General features: G+C 39.2%; 2 protein-coding genes across 2 annotated transcripts; one reads left to right on the top strand and one right to left on the bottom strand.

Moving 5' to 3' along the window:
- Positions 1–1,996: 1,996 nt before the first annotated feature.
- Positions 1,997–3,667, bottom strand: LOC103407581 (desiccation protectant protein Lea14 homolog). Its single transcript, XM_008346514.4, has 2 exons — positions 3,265–3,667; positions 1,997–2,348 (listed from the first exon to the last, which is right to left on the bottom strand). The coding sequence occupies exons 1-2, from the start codon at positions 3,474–3,476 to the stop codon at positions 2,108–2,110; spliced, it is 453 nt and encodes a 150-aa protein (XP_008344736.1). The 5' UTR covers positions 3,477–3,667; the 3' UTR covers positions 1,997–2,107.
- Positions 3,668–9,175: 5,508 nt separating this feature from the next.
- LOC139198232 (uncharacterized) lies at positions 9,176–10,091 on the top strand. Its single transcript, XM_070826663.1, has 2 exons — positions 9,176–9,830; positions 9,877–10,091. The coding sequence occupies exons 1-2, from the start codon at positions 9,176–9,178 to the stop codon at positions 10,089–10,091; spliced, it is 870 nt and encodes a 289-aa protein (XP_070682764.1).
- The last annotated feature ends 3,702 nt before the right edge of the window (positions 10,092–13,793 follow it).

Here is a 13,793-nt window from a genome sequence, read left to right as displayed (position 1 = left end):
CTTTTCATTAATTTCTTCAAAATTTTGTCAAAATATGTTATGTTGGAATAACCATTTATTTAATTAGGGTCCCTCAACTCATCAAAGTGTGTAATTATGGTCATTTTCGTCAACTACTTAAAAAAATTTGTCAAACCGAGTTATGTTTGAAGGACCATAGCTACAATTGGGATAAAGTTAAGGGACCATTTCTCCAGTTGAATTAAAATTAAGGGACCAAAGATAATGAATTTTTAGTTGAGGGACCATAGCTGCACGTTTTAATGAGTTGAAGGACCAATGGTAATGGATTTTTAGTTGAATGACCATTGCTCCAATTTGAGTAAAGTTCAGGGACCATAGCTACAATTTACTCTAATATTATTTGTTAAAAAAATACAAAAAAAAAAAAACATAAACGAAATAGTTATCGCCATGTCCAGAAGTTAAAGTATTAGACTAATTAAAAACATGATAAACTACAATGCGTCAAAAAATTGATGTGGACATTTCGAGTGTGGTAGTAAACTAGAGTTCGGAAAAAAATGATCCAATTGACATTTCAGTTCCCCTATTGATAAAAGTGCCTTATTAAGCTATACAACTGGTAAAGTTATATCAACTTAAAGAGATAGAAAGAACAAATGCAAGAACACACATAAAGCTACTTTATTCCCCTTGATTTCTCCTATTTAGATTTCAAAAAAGTTAAAGTTTCACGTAAAATCAATTAGCAATATAAAAAGTAACATAATTATTTATAATTATATGCAAGATTTTTTTTTTTTTTTTTTTTTTTTTTTTTTCTGACATAGAATCAATGTTTTAAAGAACTCGGGGCGCGCCTAGGGCGCGCTTGAGGCTGGGCGGTGAGGCAAACGCCTCAGTTTTGCTGGAGTAGGCGAAATGCTTCGCCGGAGACGCCGAGGCGACGGAGGCGCGCCTCAAGGCGTCTGCGCGCCTCAAGGCGTCCAGGCGCCTCAAGGCGTCCAGGCGCCTTGTCAGACCCTTTTTTTTTTTTTTTTTGAAAACCATCCAAACCCAAAACTGAGCCGTTTGGGTAAGGATTTTCAGTCTTCATACCATACCTTCGAATTCGATTGCCTTTGTTTGCCTCTGCCTTCTGCCTTCTGCCTTCTTGCTTCTTCTTCTCCCGCGCGCCAGATGCCCAGAAGCCCAAAACACCGGTCCGGTCGCCACGCCGTCGCTTGGAGCAACATCATCGCCACACCGCCATCACCCCACCACCGTCACCCCAGCACCGTCACCCCAGCCCCAGCGGCGTCAGCAAGATCCCAAGGGTTAGGGTTTTTGAAATTCTGAAATTAGGGATTTAGTTTTCTGGGAAAGGTTTTGCTATAATAGAGGGGTTAATAGTTAGACAGAAAAGTTATTAATCTGCCTCTACTGCCTCTACGTGCTGCCTCTGCGTGCTGCCTTGTTTAGGCTATAAATTTATTAATCTGCCTCTGCATTTTCTGGGGAAGGTTAGGCTATAAATTTAGTGGAAGGTGCTAGTAGGTTGGAAATTGTTAGGCCTAAGTGGTTGGGACTACAGGGGTATATAAATTAATTAATAAATTGTTGAAAATTGTCGGTATATAAATTAATTAATAAATTGTTAGTTCATTAACTTTATGCATGCATCAAATGTTTATTGTTTTCTTTGTATTACCTTTTGAATGATGAATTTGGATGATATTACTTTTGAATGATGAATTTAGATGATGTTATCTTTTGAATGATTATGAATTTGAATGAAAAATTGAGAATAGATGTTTATTTTACATAGTATTATTTTTATACAATTATATGTATAATATATAAAACATATATATATATATATATATATAATTAAATCCCGTGAGGCTTCCGCCTCACTCCTCACGCCTAGACGTGGCTTCGTCTCGGACGCCTCGCCCACGCCTCACGCTTTTAATACATTGCATAGAATTCAGTTTCTACAACTTTATTCCCACCGTTTATATGGCAAACATAATTAAATATCAAAACATCATTAGCACCACCCTAATTCCTCATCCATTCCATAATGAAGTTATACATAGATCAACAAACAACAACCAAATACAAAATAGCAAAAGTTACTGCATCTGAAAAGGCATGGTGATTAGAAGAGGGTGGGAAGCTTGAACTCTCCCTTCTTGTTGAGTGGTATGGTGAAGTTGCCAATGACAGGAAGGTCAATGGTGAGGCCTATATCCAACTCATAGTCAAAGTCCCAATCTGCACCCAGATCCTTTGCCAATGTCACCAATATGCTATGTGGCACCTTCAATAGCACCTCCAGCACAGTTATGTCACTTGCCTTTAGTGATCCAGGGTCCGGGATAGTCCCCGATGCAATCACCCTGCAAATATACACAAAATCAAACTACAAATTGAGGGAAAAAAAGGTCAAAACGCTGGTTTGGTCCGTCTAAATTTCACAAAGTTTTCAACATCATCAATGTACTTTCAATTAAATCCACAAGTTTTATTTTTTTTTTGAAAAAAAAAAGCGATATTTTAAGCTAGTCTAAATTAATGGGAAAGTGGTTTGCGCCAGGACGCAAAAGGAAGGTCCTAAACACAATATCAATCTACCACCTGAACTTTTATTTTTTATAAAACAACACTGGAGATTAAACTAAATCACACAATGACTGTTAATCTAGTATCAAAATCAATCGAACCTAAAACTTTCTACTTAAGGGTGCGTTTGGTACGTGGGACGGGACGGGACGGAAAGGAACGAGGCGTTCCGTCCCGCGTTTGGTGCGCCAAAAATGGGTGGAACGGCGGTTCCACGGGACAGATTTTGGGTGTTTTTGCGTCTCCCCTCCACCCCTGGAACGGGTTTGTTCCAGGTCTGTGGAACACAATGTTTTACCATTTTAAGACAAATATACCCCATATCTTTTTAAAAAATTACACCTTCGTTCCGTCCCGTCCCGTCTGCGTACCAAACACACCCAACACAAATGACTTTTCAATTGCATCAAGTTTGATTCACGTAGTTTGTAAACTGTTCTCACCTGAGGACATTTGTCCATTTCTGTTAGTTTCTTGCGACGAAATGGTCAAAAGTAAATGCTAGGGCAAACGGATTGAGCACAAGACATCAACAGATGTTAAAATGTAGGTCGTCGGATACAATTCGCAAATTCAAGGATCAAATTTGACACAGCAAAAAATATAGGCAGAAAGCGGAACTTCGTAAAAACAACATGACCTAATTAACGCCAAGAACCCAATTGACCAGTGTTAAAAAGTGAGAAATGGAACCTGTTAACGCTTTTGAGGGTGTATTTGATATCGCAAATGGGGATGGAATGGCTGTAGGGATTGGTCACGGACACCTTGGAAAGGTACTCCACATGGCTCAAGCCCATCTTCTTGAAATCAACATCTGTGACTTCTGCTTCTGGTTTCGCCACATTTGATATCTTATCTGTGACAAAGTTCTTGGCCTTATCCATGAAACCTTGCTCGGCCATTTTTCAAACGCAAACCTACAACCAAAAAAATGAAGGATTTTTGATCGATTCCAAGAGAGATTTCAAGACTTGCAGGCTTGTTGATCGGTAGAGGATTTCTCAGAGATATTTATAGGGAGGTGGTGGTGTGTTTACTAGGTTTGTGACGCGTGTCAAGGAGGTCGGTAGTTGAGGACAACTGAGGATGTACGTGTCCCTTGATGCAGGAAAGAAACGGATTTGGATTTCATCCGGATCCAAATTGTGAGGATCCTAGAGATCCTCACATCTTAACCTTTAATCATGCATCGTGCGGTTATAAATTATTTGAATTTTTATTTAAAATTAAACACAAATAATACCTGACGAAAACTAACTATAAGATATATAATAAACGGTTATGATGTGAAGATCCCTAAGATTTCTATAAAATGAATCCGAAGAGGATCCTCTTCCGAAAGAAACAAAGAACCCGATGAGACAACTGAGAATCGTGTTGGTATATGGTCCAGCCTATGATCAATATTCTAGATTATTCTAGTAAGCAAGTGAGGTGGCTGGAGCATGCTAGACAATTATAGCATGTTATTAAGTTGATGGAAGAAGCTAGAGAGTACTAGCTTCCTTGGTTGCAAATGGAAAGATCTACAAGCTACAATTTTGTGGCTAGTCTATAATTATTTATGCTAGAGGTTTGAAGAATACACTAAAAACTAGAAACTAGTTCTAGTTTGAAGAAAGAACTAGAAACTAGTAGAATGTCAAGCCCTCACCTATAAATATGGGTGTGATGTTGTAGTGATGTAACCAATTAAGAACCAAGTGTGAGTAGCAAAGGATCAAGTCCAAAGCTAAAGTTCCACTCCAAGAGTGAGAGTGAGAGTGTTCCACTACACATTGTGAGTGAAGTTTAGAGTGATAGAAAGTGTGTGTTATACTTTCTTGTATCCATCAAGCCTTGTCTTGGGCTTGGTAAGGCTACTCTTGTTGTACTCATCTTTTTCATATAATGAAGATTGATCATTGTTTCATAGATGTAGGCATAAATTGCCGACCCACATAAATTGTTGATGTCCATTTTCTACTTTACCTTGTGCATTCTCTATCTTGTAGTACCGACATTCCTAACAAATCGATCAACCAGAAGCAAGAAAAGGCTATAGATATTTTTTTCGGTCGACTGAAAAAACAAAAAAACAGATATAAATTTATGCTTACACAGTTACACTTGCATACTAAAAGTTAGGGTTATGTTGTCTCTTTATTCTCTCTGTTTTCCACATCTCGACGGTGCAGAGCGGTACACAAACAGAAGCCCTAATTATAGTTTCTTTTTTTAATGATAATAATTTAATCTATGTATTACGAATTTCCAATGGTATTTTTTATTATTTATAAGTGATTAAGGTTTAGAAAAAATTAGATGAAAGTACTCTAAAAATAGAAATACATAATTGTTTCCACGGAAACTTCTTTTCTAACGAAAATTGGTTGTTGATGCAGATCCAAGCAGTTCATTTCTTTCCATTCATTATTATCTTTATTACTATTACTGAATATCCAATGACAATCAATTTATTTTTAGGAAAATTAATAAAAAGGGTTTGAAAACTTTGAGTTTTAATGATAATGACAAAATAAAGGGTAAAGTGAATAGTAATAGGATTTACTTTTTAATATAAAAATGTGGTTTTTCGTTAAAGTGAACATTACCTGGTGATTTTCGTTAAAGTTCCCTTTATTTTTCCATAGCATTAGGAAAAAGAATGATATTAATTTACCTTTCTATGCTTGTGCTTGCATTATACAAGGGCTTAGTTGAGTATAATTTATGCCGGACAAAAAAGAAAATAGTGATCACTTAATACTACCAGACCTTAGTAATTTTCTTCACTTGTAAGTGAGAGAGTCTTAGGTTCAATTCTCGTTAAAGAAAATTCGAACCAAATAATTATGGTTAGCTCATTCGGAGGCTTATTTCCCCCATCTCTTAAAGTAGGTGAGAGCGTATGAATTAAAAATAAAAAACATAATAGTGATTGCTTTTGGTTAGTTAATTAAAGTGGTCAGATATTGTGAATTAATGAGTCACCAGTAAGATAGATTAAGTTTTCGATTCCCATTTTATAACTAAAAACAACGACACCAATTTATTTAACTAAAATTAATTGCGATTGACGAAATTGTGATTATAGTTTTCTATCCTACTAGATAAATTTTGCGGGTTAATACCTCGTCCATCCGTGGAAGCTATTTGTTGAGACTAAGCTATCATGACTTCTATAAATGTTGGTTTTCAAAGAAATACTTAATTGCGAAGCTGAAGAAATGGAATGATCATCGAAGTATAGGTCCGTATTAGTGTTTAGTTTAGTTGAAAAAGTAATTAAATTTGCTAAAATCGGTATTAGAATAAGATGTTAATGTAGTTTTTAGTATGTCATGCTTTTTCTAACAATTTTGAATTGACAATTCTGTTAATGATTCAACCAATTACAACCATGTTATTTTTTCTTATAGTGAGACTTCATTTTAAAGTTTTACCCACTCTTTTTTTGCTTCTCATTATAAGGACATTACACTATTTAGTATTATAATCTAGTGGTATTCATCTTCATTTGTAAGTGAGATATCCTAGGTTTGATTATCATCAAAGATGAATTTGAATCATATTATAATAGCCTATTGTGAGGCTCAGCCCACACTAGTACAAAAACATGTTTGCGTGACGGAGCAAATTTTGTCACGCAAAGTATGCTTGTGCGATGCAAAACACAAAACGTCGCGCAAACGGCCTTCGCACAACGGCACTTTGCATGACGAAGACTGGCGTCACACAAAACAGATTTGCGCGACGTAGGTACACCTGCGTCAAGCAACGCTAGTTTTCGTCGCACGAAGTGTTGTTGCGCAAAGGCCGTTTGCGCGATGTTTTGTGCGTTGGGCAAGATTTTGGAGCCAAACCAAAAATGCTTTACCGTTTTTTTCTCAACTTTGCACGACGAAGACTGGCATAGCTCAAAGCAACTTTGTGCGACGCAGGTGCACCTACATTGCTCAAAACAACTTTGAACGGCGTAGGTGCACCTGCGTCGCGCAAAGCTGTTTTGTGCGCCGCCAGTCTTCGTCGCGCAAAGTCAACGACTTTTTTAAAATCACTTAATCAGTTTGGGAGGCAAAAAATGCAAACCAGTTGCAGCAGCTACCCCCCCTCCCCCATCTCTCTTCAAAACCTTCTCAAATCCTCTCCCTTTCTCGATCTATTCCTATCTGGTAAACGGTTTGATTTTGTATATGTAACATTGAATTGAGAATTCAAACTAAAACTACTAAATTTGTTTTGTACAAGATTTTTGTATACGAATTTGAAGGTTTTTTTGTCACAGCCCGTCCCGTGATTTTATTTATCGAGGACGTGAAATGATGGAATTACCCTTGACGGGTGCTAAGGTATGTGTGTGTGACATATTATTGGACTAAATACATACATTCCTAAACTTTTGGATAAAATAATTTAAGTTGGATTAAAATTGGTTTGTATTTTATGTGGTTAGGGATTAAAGGAATTTGGATTTTTGGATTGTTTTGGTTGGACCACACGGGACATCTTCCCTCTTTCTCCCCCGTGTTCTCTCTCTCTCTCTCTCTCTTCTTCCCAGTTCACTCTCTCCCTCCCTAAACCGTACGGACACACTCACCATCGAGCCTCCAAGCACGGATCAAAGGTTTTGAAGGTACCATCGTGCTCGTAAGGACTCTACGAACTCAACCACACCCATTTCAGGTAAGAAATCTTTCGATTTCACGTCGAAATTACAAGCACTAAGTTTGGCACTGTTCATGAACTTTGTATTGGTTCGTTTTTAGGACAATCCAAGGTCATAGTGAGCTTTAGGAGGTTCTCACGAAGCTCAGGGACGTTCGTTTGAAAGTTTTGGACATTGGGATCACAAGGTTCGAAGGTGGATGGTTTTGGTGAAATTTCCCAACGTGATTTCGAAGGTTTTGGAGGTTTTTAAAGGTATAGCCTTATTCCTCTCGTAATTTGTGAAGTTTTGGTGAAAATTTCATGGAAAAGGGTTGAGAATCGAGCGAGAAAAGACCGATTACAGGTCTGCCCAATTTCCGATGCTGGCGAGTTTTCCAGGCGACTGGAGGTAGGGGATGATGCGCGTGGGGGGCACGTGGACCCATTCCTGTCCCAACGCGTGGGGGCGCGTGACAAGCCCAAAAATTATTTTAAACATATGTCGACGTCCGTGACGTCGAGTAGGTCACTGTGGTATATTCATATACCCAAATTGAGCATCGTATGAGAAGTTTTACGAATTGTCGGTTATGTGCTTTAAATAACGTTGTTTTAGTTGTTTCGCATATAGGTGATACCTATCATCTAGGACGAGCGCATCCAGGGACGTCACGGGGGCTACGACCCTTCGACTTATCAGTGAGTGGGCAGTTATTTTCTGTATTTACCTATATACTATTGATTTTCCCAGAAATTGAATTTAAATGAAAGTATGTTTTTCAAATGCCATGCATGCATATTATGAATTTTATGAATTGATAATTGATGCATATATATATATGTGAATTGGTGCTGTGGACGCACAGGTGAGTATCAGGTGAGTTTTATGTTATTCATGTGAATCATTGATGATGTGAATTGTGTTGAGAGCTCATAACCTGCACCCCGGTGTTAGTGCTTATAGTATTCACCGCATCGCACGTTCACCTTGGATCCAAGTAGGTGCATGTCGTACAGACCATGAAGAGGGTTTCGACATGCTAGTCATATAAATCACTAGAGGTGGTTCCGACAGGTAGGTGACCTTAGATTATGCGCGTAGATGACTGATGAGAGAAGCACTAGAGCGTATTCTTACACTTTTTTTGTCGTACAGACTACTTCAGGTAATTCCGACTTATGTGCAGAGTAGCGCCATACAGGTCACCGTGGTGACTCCGGCTGGGTTGGATATTGAGCTATAGAATTAACCATATAGGACCAACTGTAGGGTCTCCGGTTGTTTCATTATGTCACCTGTTACATTGATGCATCCATATTCTGTCATTGACATTTATAGCATGGCATACTTGCTGGATTTTGATAAAGATTGATGTTTTGAGAGATATGAACAAATATTATGCTATTATGTTATTTTCTGGGAAAGTATACAGGTTTTACAGTGAGGGGTTAGAAATGTTTTAAATGAAATGTTTTTGGAAAACTTTGATTTTACTGACCCACTCAATTTTGTTTTGCACCCCTCCAGGTTCTAAATAGTAGCGTTGGTGGCCCACGAGGATTCCCACGGCGTACTGACAGACTACATAAATGTAAGACTCACCTGCGGGTGTTGTAACTTAGATATGGTCCTACTTGACTGCACCTAGTACTTATGCTCTGAATTTGTGTGTTTTACAACTCACTCTAGCATGCTAGTTGGATATTATTTTTAGTAGTTGGTTTTTATTCCTTCGTATTTCTCATATCTGTTGCTTCCGCATCGCACTTTTGGTTACATCACGCTCACGTGACGGCCAACACACCTTGATTCTAGGATCGGGGTGTGTCAGTTTGGTATCAGACCTAGGTTGTAGTCCTGTATAAATTGTTAATGTTCTAATGATCTTTTGATGTCTTCTGTCAGAACTATGTCGCCTCGTAGGGAATCACGCTGTGCTTCTGAGTCTAATTTCCCTGATATAGCTCAATTATGGGAAGCGATGACCCATGCCTTTCAGAATGCAATCCGTCATCCTCCTCATCTTGGAGAACACCCCTAGAGACTATGTGTAATCTGAAATTGGACCGTTTCATGGGTAATGAGGGTCATGAAGGGGCAGAAAAGTGGTTAGACCATATTGAGAAGACTTTCCAGGTGATGCAGAGTCAAGGGAACCTTCATGCTAATAGATGGGTGGAGACCACTACTTGGTTTTTAGGACGAGAGCCAGCAGGTTGGTGGATAAATCAGACTAAGTTTATGTCACCTGAGATGGCAGTTGACTGGGAGGTATTCAAGGAGCATTTTATGAAAAGATTTGTTCCGCCGGAGTACATTGATCGGAAGAAGCAGGAGTTTACTCATCTGAAGCAAAATGATATGTCGGCGCATGAGTATTACAGGAAATTTATAAACTTATCTCGTTATGATCCTGATACAGCTGGTAATCAGGCAGAGATGCTTCGCCGTTTTAAGTTGGGAACTAAGAAGAAATGGCAGACTTTTGCTAGTGCGCTTCCTTGCACCGATTATCATGAGTTTTCTGAGATTTTGGTTCGGATGGAAGATTTCGACAACCTTTCTAGTAACAATGAGGATGATGAAGATAAGAATGATAATCGGAAGAAAGATGATAGGGGTAAAGGTATCTCTACTCAGGGACCCCGTAAGACATAAAATTTCAAGAGAAGTGGAGCGAGCTCGAGTTTTTCCAGTGGAGGATTTAATGTCACAGGCTCGAGGAGAGGTGGAAGATTTGCTGGTGGACCCAGGTTTCAGAGATAGAGAGATTTTGGTGGTGCTGGTGGTTCTGGTGCTCCGTTGTGCCGCCGTTGTAACTTCAGACATCATGGAGAGTGTAGGAGAAGTGGTGGTGGCGGTGCTTGCTACACTTGTGGACAGATAGGACACATGGCTGCTCAGTGTTCCCAGAGTCAGCAGAGATCTCAGCAGTCTACTATGCCACCTCCAGCGCCGATTCAGCAGAACTTTGGATCAGGCAGTTATGGTCAGACGGGTCGTGGTGGTGCTTACCACTACCAGGGTGATACTGTTCCCTATGCTTCCGAACAGTATCAGTATTTCCAGGACCCTTATTCTCAGACTGGGTATTCCCAAGACCCTGGAGGTTATACTTCTTATTCTTCCATGTCATCTAGTGGATCTCAGTGGCACCAGGGAAGTCAGTCCCGACAGGGAGAGGTTGCTGCTAGCAGTGCAGGACCGCCTAGGCAGTCTAGTCAGTCAGGACATGGACGTACTTCTCAAGGGCGAGGTAACCAAGGCAACAGAGGTTGTGGTGGACGACAGCAAGCTCAAGGGCGTGTTAATTACATCTCACTGCAAGATGCTCAGAATCATCCGGACTTGATTATAGGTACGTTAAATATCCTTGGTCACTTTGCTAGAGTTTTGATTGATTGTGGTGCTACACATTCTGTGATTTCTCATACGTTTGCTCAAATGACTCAACCTCACCCTACACCTCTAGGATTTGATTTAGAGTTTGCTATGCCTAGAAGGGACAAATGTTATGTTGATAGTGTTTATCCAGGGTGTCCAGTGATGGTAGATGGTGTAGTTATGCCAGCTAATCTTATCCCGTTAGATATTGTGGATTTTGATGTGATTCTAGGGGTAGATTGGTTGCATTTTAATCGGGCCCATATAGATTGTTACGGGAAATCTGTTACTTTTCATCGTCCTGGATTACCAGAGGTTACTTTTGTGGGTGAAAGCAGTGGGGTGAGACATGGTGTTATTTCTGCCATGAGAGCAAAAAAATTGTTATCGAAAGGTTGTCAAGGATACTTAACACATGTGGTGTTAAATGATGTTATTCCTAGCAGTGTGGAGGAAGTTGGAGTAGTCAGACACTATCCTGATGTATTCTAGACGATTTGCCTGGATTGCCGCCAGACAGAGATGTGGAGTTTTCTATTGATTTGCTTCCAGGTACGGATCCTATATCTTTGACTCCATATAGAATGACTCCAGCTGAATTGAGAGAGTTGAAAATTCAGTTACAGGAATTAACTGATAAGGGTTTCATTCAACCTAGTACTTCACCTTGGGGAGCTCCGGTGTTGTTTGTGAGAAAGAAAGATGGAACTTTGAAATTATGTATTGATTACAGGCAATTGAACCGGGTAATGATTAAAAACCATTATCCCTTGCCTCGTATCGATGATTTGTTTGATCAGCTTAAAGGTGCGTGTGTGTTCTCTAAGATTGATTTGAGATCTGGTTATTATCAGTTAAAGATTAAAGAAGATGATGTACCTAAGACGGCTTTCAGGACCCGTTATGAACATTATGAGTTTTTGGTGATGCCATTTGGATTGACTAACGCACCTGCAGCTTTCATGAGGCTAATGAATGAGGTATTCCAGCAATATCTTGATAGATTTGTCATTGTTTTTATCGATGATATTCTGGTATACTCTAAGTCTAAAGCATATCATATTCGACATCTTAACTTGGTATTAAAGAAATTGAGGGAGCATCAGTTGTATGCCAAGTTCAGTAAATGTCAGTTTTGGTTGAATGGAGTGGCATTTTTGGGGCATGTAGTATCGGCACAAGGAATTCAAGTAGATCCTCAAAAGATAACAGTAGTAGAGAATTGGGAACAACCACGAACCGTCACTGAGGTACGGAGTTTTCTGGGGCTAGCAGGTTATTATCGACGATTTGTTCAAGATTTTTCTATGATTGCTTTGCCATTAACGAAGTTAACCAGGAAAGATGTTAAGTTTGATTGGGATGAGAATTGTGAGCAAAGTTTCCAGCAGTTGAAATATTGCCTCACTCATGCTCCAGTATTTGTACTTCCTGATGATAACGGTAACTTTGAGATTTATAGTGATGCTTCTTTGAATGGTTTGGGATGTGTTTTGATGCAACATAATAGAGTGATTGCTTATGCTTCTCGACAATTGAAGATTCATGAAAGGAATTATCCTACTCACGATCTTGAGTTGGTAGCTATTGTCTTTGCTTTGAAGATTTGGAGGCATTATCTCTATGGTGAGAAGTGTAAAATCTTCATAGATCATAAGAGTCTTCAGTATCTTTTCACTCAACATGATCTTAATCTTCGTCAACGAAGCTGGATGGAGTTACTAAGTGATTATGACTGCACTATTGAGTCTCATCCGGGTCGTGCAAATGTGGTAGCTGATGCACTGAGTAGGAAACCTCAAGATCGACTCAATGCTTTGTATGCTTTTCGTGTTCCTCTTCTTGTAGATTTGAGAGCTACTGGAGTATGGTTGGAGTTAGAAGAACGAAGATAAGCTTTTCTTGCTAGTTTCCAAGTCAGGCCAGTTTTGGTTGATCGTATACTTGAAGCTCAAATGGTTGATGAAGAAATCCAAGAAATGATTCAATTGAGAAATGAAGGGAAAAAGAAAGACCTCAGGATTCGAGAATCAGATGGCATGCTTATGCAGGAGAACATAATGTATGTGCCGAATAATGAGGAATTAAAGAAGGAAATTTTGGATGAAGCACATTGTTCGGCTTATGCGATGCATCTAGGAGGGACTGAGATGTACCATACCATTCGACCATTTTATTATTGGTCGGGTATGAAGAGGGAAATTGCAGAGTATGTAAGTAGGTGCATTGTTTGTCAGCAAGTCAAAGCTGAAAGAAAGAAGCCTTTTGGTCGGATGCAACCACTTCCCGTTCCTCAATGGAAATGGGAAAATATAACTATGGATTTTGGGTATAAGCTTCCGCTTACACGAAATGGATTTGATGGTGTTTGGGTGATTCTAGATCAGCTTACTAAGTTAGCACACTTCATTCCAGTGAAGGAAAAATATCCTCTGAATAAATTGGCTAAGTTGTTCATCACGAAGATTGTGAAGTATCATGGAGTTCTAGTGAATATTATTTCTGATCAAGATCCAAGATTTACTTCTAAGTTTTTTATAGCTTTTCAGGAAGCTCTTGGTACGAAATTGCTTTACAGCACTGTTTTTCATCCTCAAACCGATGGACAATCAGCGAGGACTATTCAGACGTTGGAGGATATGTTGAGATCTTCAGTGTTACAGTTTGGTGATTCTTGGCATGATCGCCTACATTTGATGGAATTTGCCTACAATAATAGTTTTCATTCAAGTATTGGTATGTCACCATTTGAGGCACTTTATGGTAGAGTTTGTCGTACGCCATTGTGTTAGTCAGAGGTTGGCGAAAGAGTGCTTGAAGGCCCAAAGATTGTGGATAAGACTACTCAAAATGTTCAGGTGATTAAGTCTAACCTGAAAGCAGCCCAGGATCGACAAAAGAGTTTAGCAGATAGACATGTTATTGATCGAGTTTATGATGTGGGTAATTTGGTATTCTTGAAATTGTCACCTTGGAGAGGTGTAGTGCGTTTTGGAAAGATAGGCAAGCTAAGTCCTAGGTACATAGGACCTTATGAGATCACTGAGAGGATTGGTGAAGTTGCTTACAGATTGGAGTTGCCTCCGGAGTTATCTAAGGTACATAATGTGTTTCATGTCTCGATGCTTCAACATTATGTTTCAGACCCTTCACCTGTGATTCCTCCTCAACCTTTGGAGATTAATCCGAATTTGACGTATGATGA

Source organism: Malus domestica, chromosome 01 (assembly GCF_042453785.1).
Source record: "Malus domestica chromosome 01, GDT2T_hap1".
Taxonomy (NCBI): domain Eukaryota; kingdom Viridiplantae; phylum Streptophyta; class Magnoliopsida; order Rosales; family Rosaceae; genus Malus; species Malus domestica.
Note: the sequence above shows the minus strand (reverse complement) of the source record. Positions and strands in the feature narration are given on the sequence as shown.

Coding starts and splice junctions, on each gene's coding strand:
- LOC139198232 (XM_070826663.1), top strand. CDS start 9,176: ATGGGAAGCGATGACCCATGCCTTTCAGAATGCAATCCGTCATCCTCC. Junction 9,831..9,876: donor GAAAGATGATAGGGGTAAAG/GTATCTCTACTC, acceptor TTTCAAGAGAAG/TGGAGCGAGCTCGAGTTTTT.
- LOC103407581 (XM_008346514.4), bottom strand. CDS start 3,476: ATGGCCGAGCAAGGTTTCATGGATAAGGCCAAGAACTTTGTCACAGAT. Junction 2,349..3,264: donor ACCCTCAAAAGCGTTAACAG/GTTCCATTTCTC, acceptor GTATATTTGCAG/GGTGATTGCATCGGGGACTA.